At 44.6% G+C, this 1,528-nt stretch overlaps 1 protein-coding gene across 1 annotated transcript; it reads right to left on the bottom strand.

The window, feature by feature from the left end:
• Positions 1-332: 332 nt before the first annotated feature.
• On the bottom strand, positions 333-869 carry LOC119253422 (ubiquitin-40S ribosomal protein S27a). The gene has a single exon (XM_037520955.2). The coding sequence runs from the start codon at positions 829-831 to the stop codon at positions 361-363; it is 471 nt and encodes a 156-aa protein (XP_037376852.1). The 5' UTR covers positions 832-869; the 3' UTR covers positions 333-360.
• Between the last annotated feature and the right edge of the window lie 659 nt (positions 870-1,528).

The following is a 1,528-nucleotide window of genomic DNA, read 5'->3' on the forward strand; positions in this document are numbered from 1 at the left end:
CCCTGGATCAATAAGGAAGTTACAATTTGTAGTAGAAATTACCATTATTTTCCTTCAACTGCATTCCAAAACCTAAGATAATCATACACAACAAAAAGTTACTCAATAGGGGCCTCCCTGGTGGCACCAGGGGTTAAGATGCAGCACTATGAAGCTATCTGCTGCCACTGAAGCACGAGTTTGATCCCTGGCCAGGGAGATGACCCACATGGCGCATCATACCTCTCCTGACTCACCTGCTGCTCCCCTCAGCAGTGTATTTCAATCAATCCATCTATTCTGCCCCCCCACTCTGTCTCTGGTGAATCTTTTTTTTTTTTTTTTAAATTGTAATGTCATTTATTATGAAGCCATACACAATTACTTGTCTTCTGGTTTGTTGAAACAATAGGTCAGACAACATTTGCCACAATAATGTCTGTCAAAGTGGCTGGCCATAAAAACTCCAGCACCACATTCATCGGATGGGCACTCCCGACGAAGGCGACTGATTTTGCCATTCTCATCCACCTTATAATATTTCAGGACAGCCAGCTTAACCTTCTTTCTCTTATGTTTATTTTTCTTGGGAGTGGTGTAAGACTTCTTCTTTCTTTTCTTAGCACCACCACGCAGTCTCAGGACAAGATGAAGAGTGGACTCCTTCTGAATGTTGTAGTCAGACAAAGTTCGTCCATCTTCCAGTTGTTTGCCAGCAAAGATTAGTCTCTGCTGATCAGGAGGAATTCCTTCCTTATCCTGGATCTTGGCCTTTACATTTTCGATTGTATCCGAGGGTTCAACCTCGAGGGTAATCGTCTTCCCCGTGAGAGTTTTCACGAAAATCTGCATCTTGGTGGCGGGTCCACCACGGTCGGCGCAGCGGAAAGTCTGGTGAATCTTCTTATGCCTGCACCTCTGGCCTGTACCCCAGTTCCTGTATGAATAAATAAATAAATAAATTTTTTAAAAAACTAACTCAACAGTTGATTTGTCGGGCCTCCCCTGGTGGTGCAGCGGTTGAGCGCTGAGCTGCGAAGCTGCCTGCAGCCTCTGCAGCGCTGGCTGCCCTATAACAGTTTGATCCCCGGCCTCCGGGGAGGGTCCCACATGGCACGACAGACCTCTCTTGTCTCGCCCGCTGCTCCCCTCAGCAGTGTGTTTCATCAGTCTGCCTGTACTGTTCCCTGCTCTGGCTCTGGTGAATTCTCTCACCCTCCCACGCTTCTGACTGTACCCAGTGCATGTACAAACAAACAAACAAACAAACAAACAAACAAACAAATAAATAATACATGCCTCTTTAAAAAAAATAACATAAAATAAAAAATAAAATAAACTCTTGCCATTTGTAGCAACATAGATGGAGCTGGAAGGGCTAATGCTAAGGGAAGTAAGCCAGAAAAAGAGAAATATCAATGGTGTCATTTGTATGTGAAATATAGAGAAACCACAAGTCAAAGACAAACAATAAAACCAACCTTTGAAAAAGGGCCATAGATCTGAGGCACCCAGAGGAGGAGAGAGAGGGGTGAGAAGTGGGGAGTTG

Source organism: Talpa occidentalis, unplaced genomic scaffold, assembly GCF_014898055.3.
Source record: "Talpa occidentalis isolate TD23 unplaced genomic scaffold, MPIMG_talOcc4v2.1 talOcc4.2, whole genome shotgun sequence".
In the NCBI taxonomy this organism is placed as follows: domain Eukaryota; kingdom Metazoa; phylum Chordata; class Mammalia; order Eulipotyphla; family Talpidae; genus Talpa; species Talpa occidentalis.

Coding starts and splice junctions, on each gene's coding strand:
- LOC119253422 (XM_037520955.2), bottom strand. CDS start 831: ATGCAGATTTTCGTGAAAACTCTCACGGGGAAGACGATTACCCTCGAG.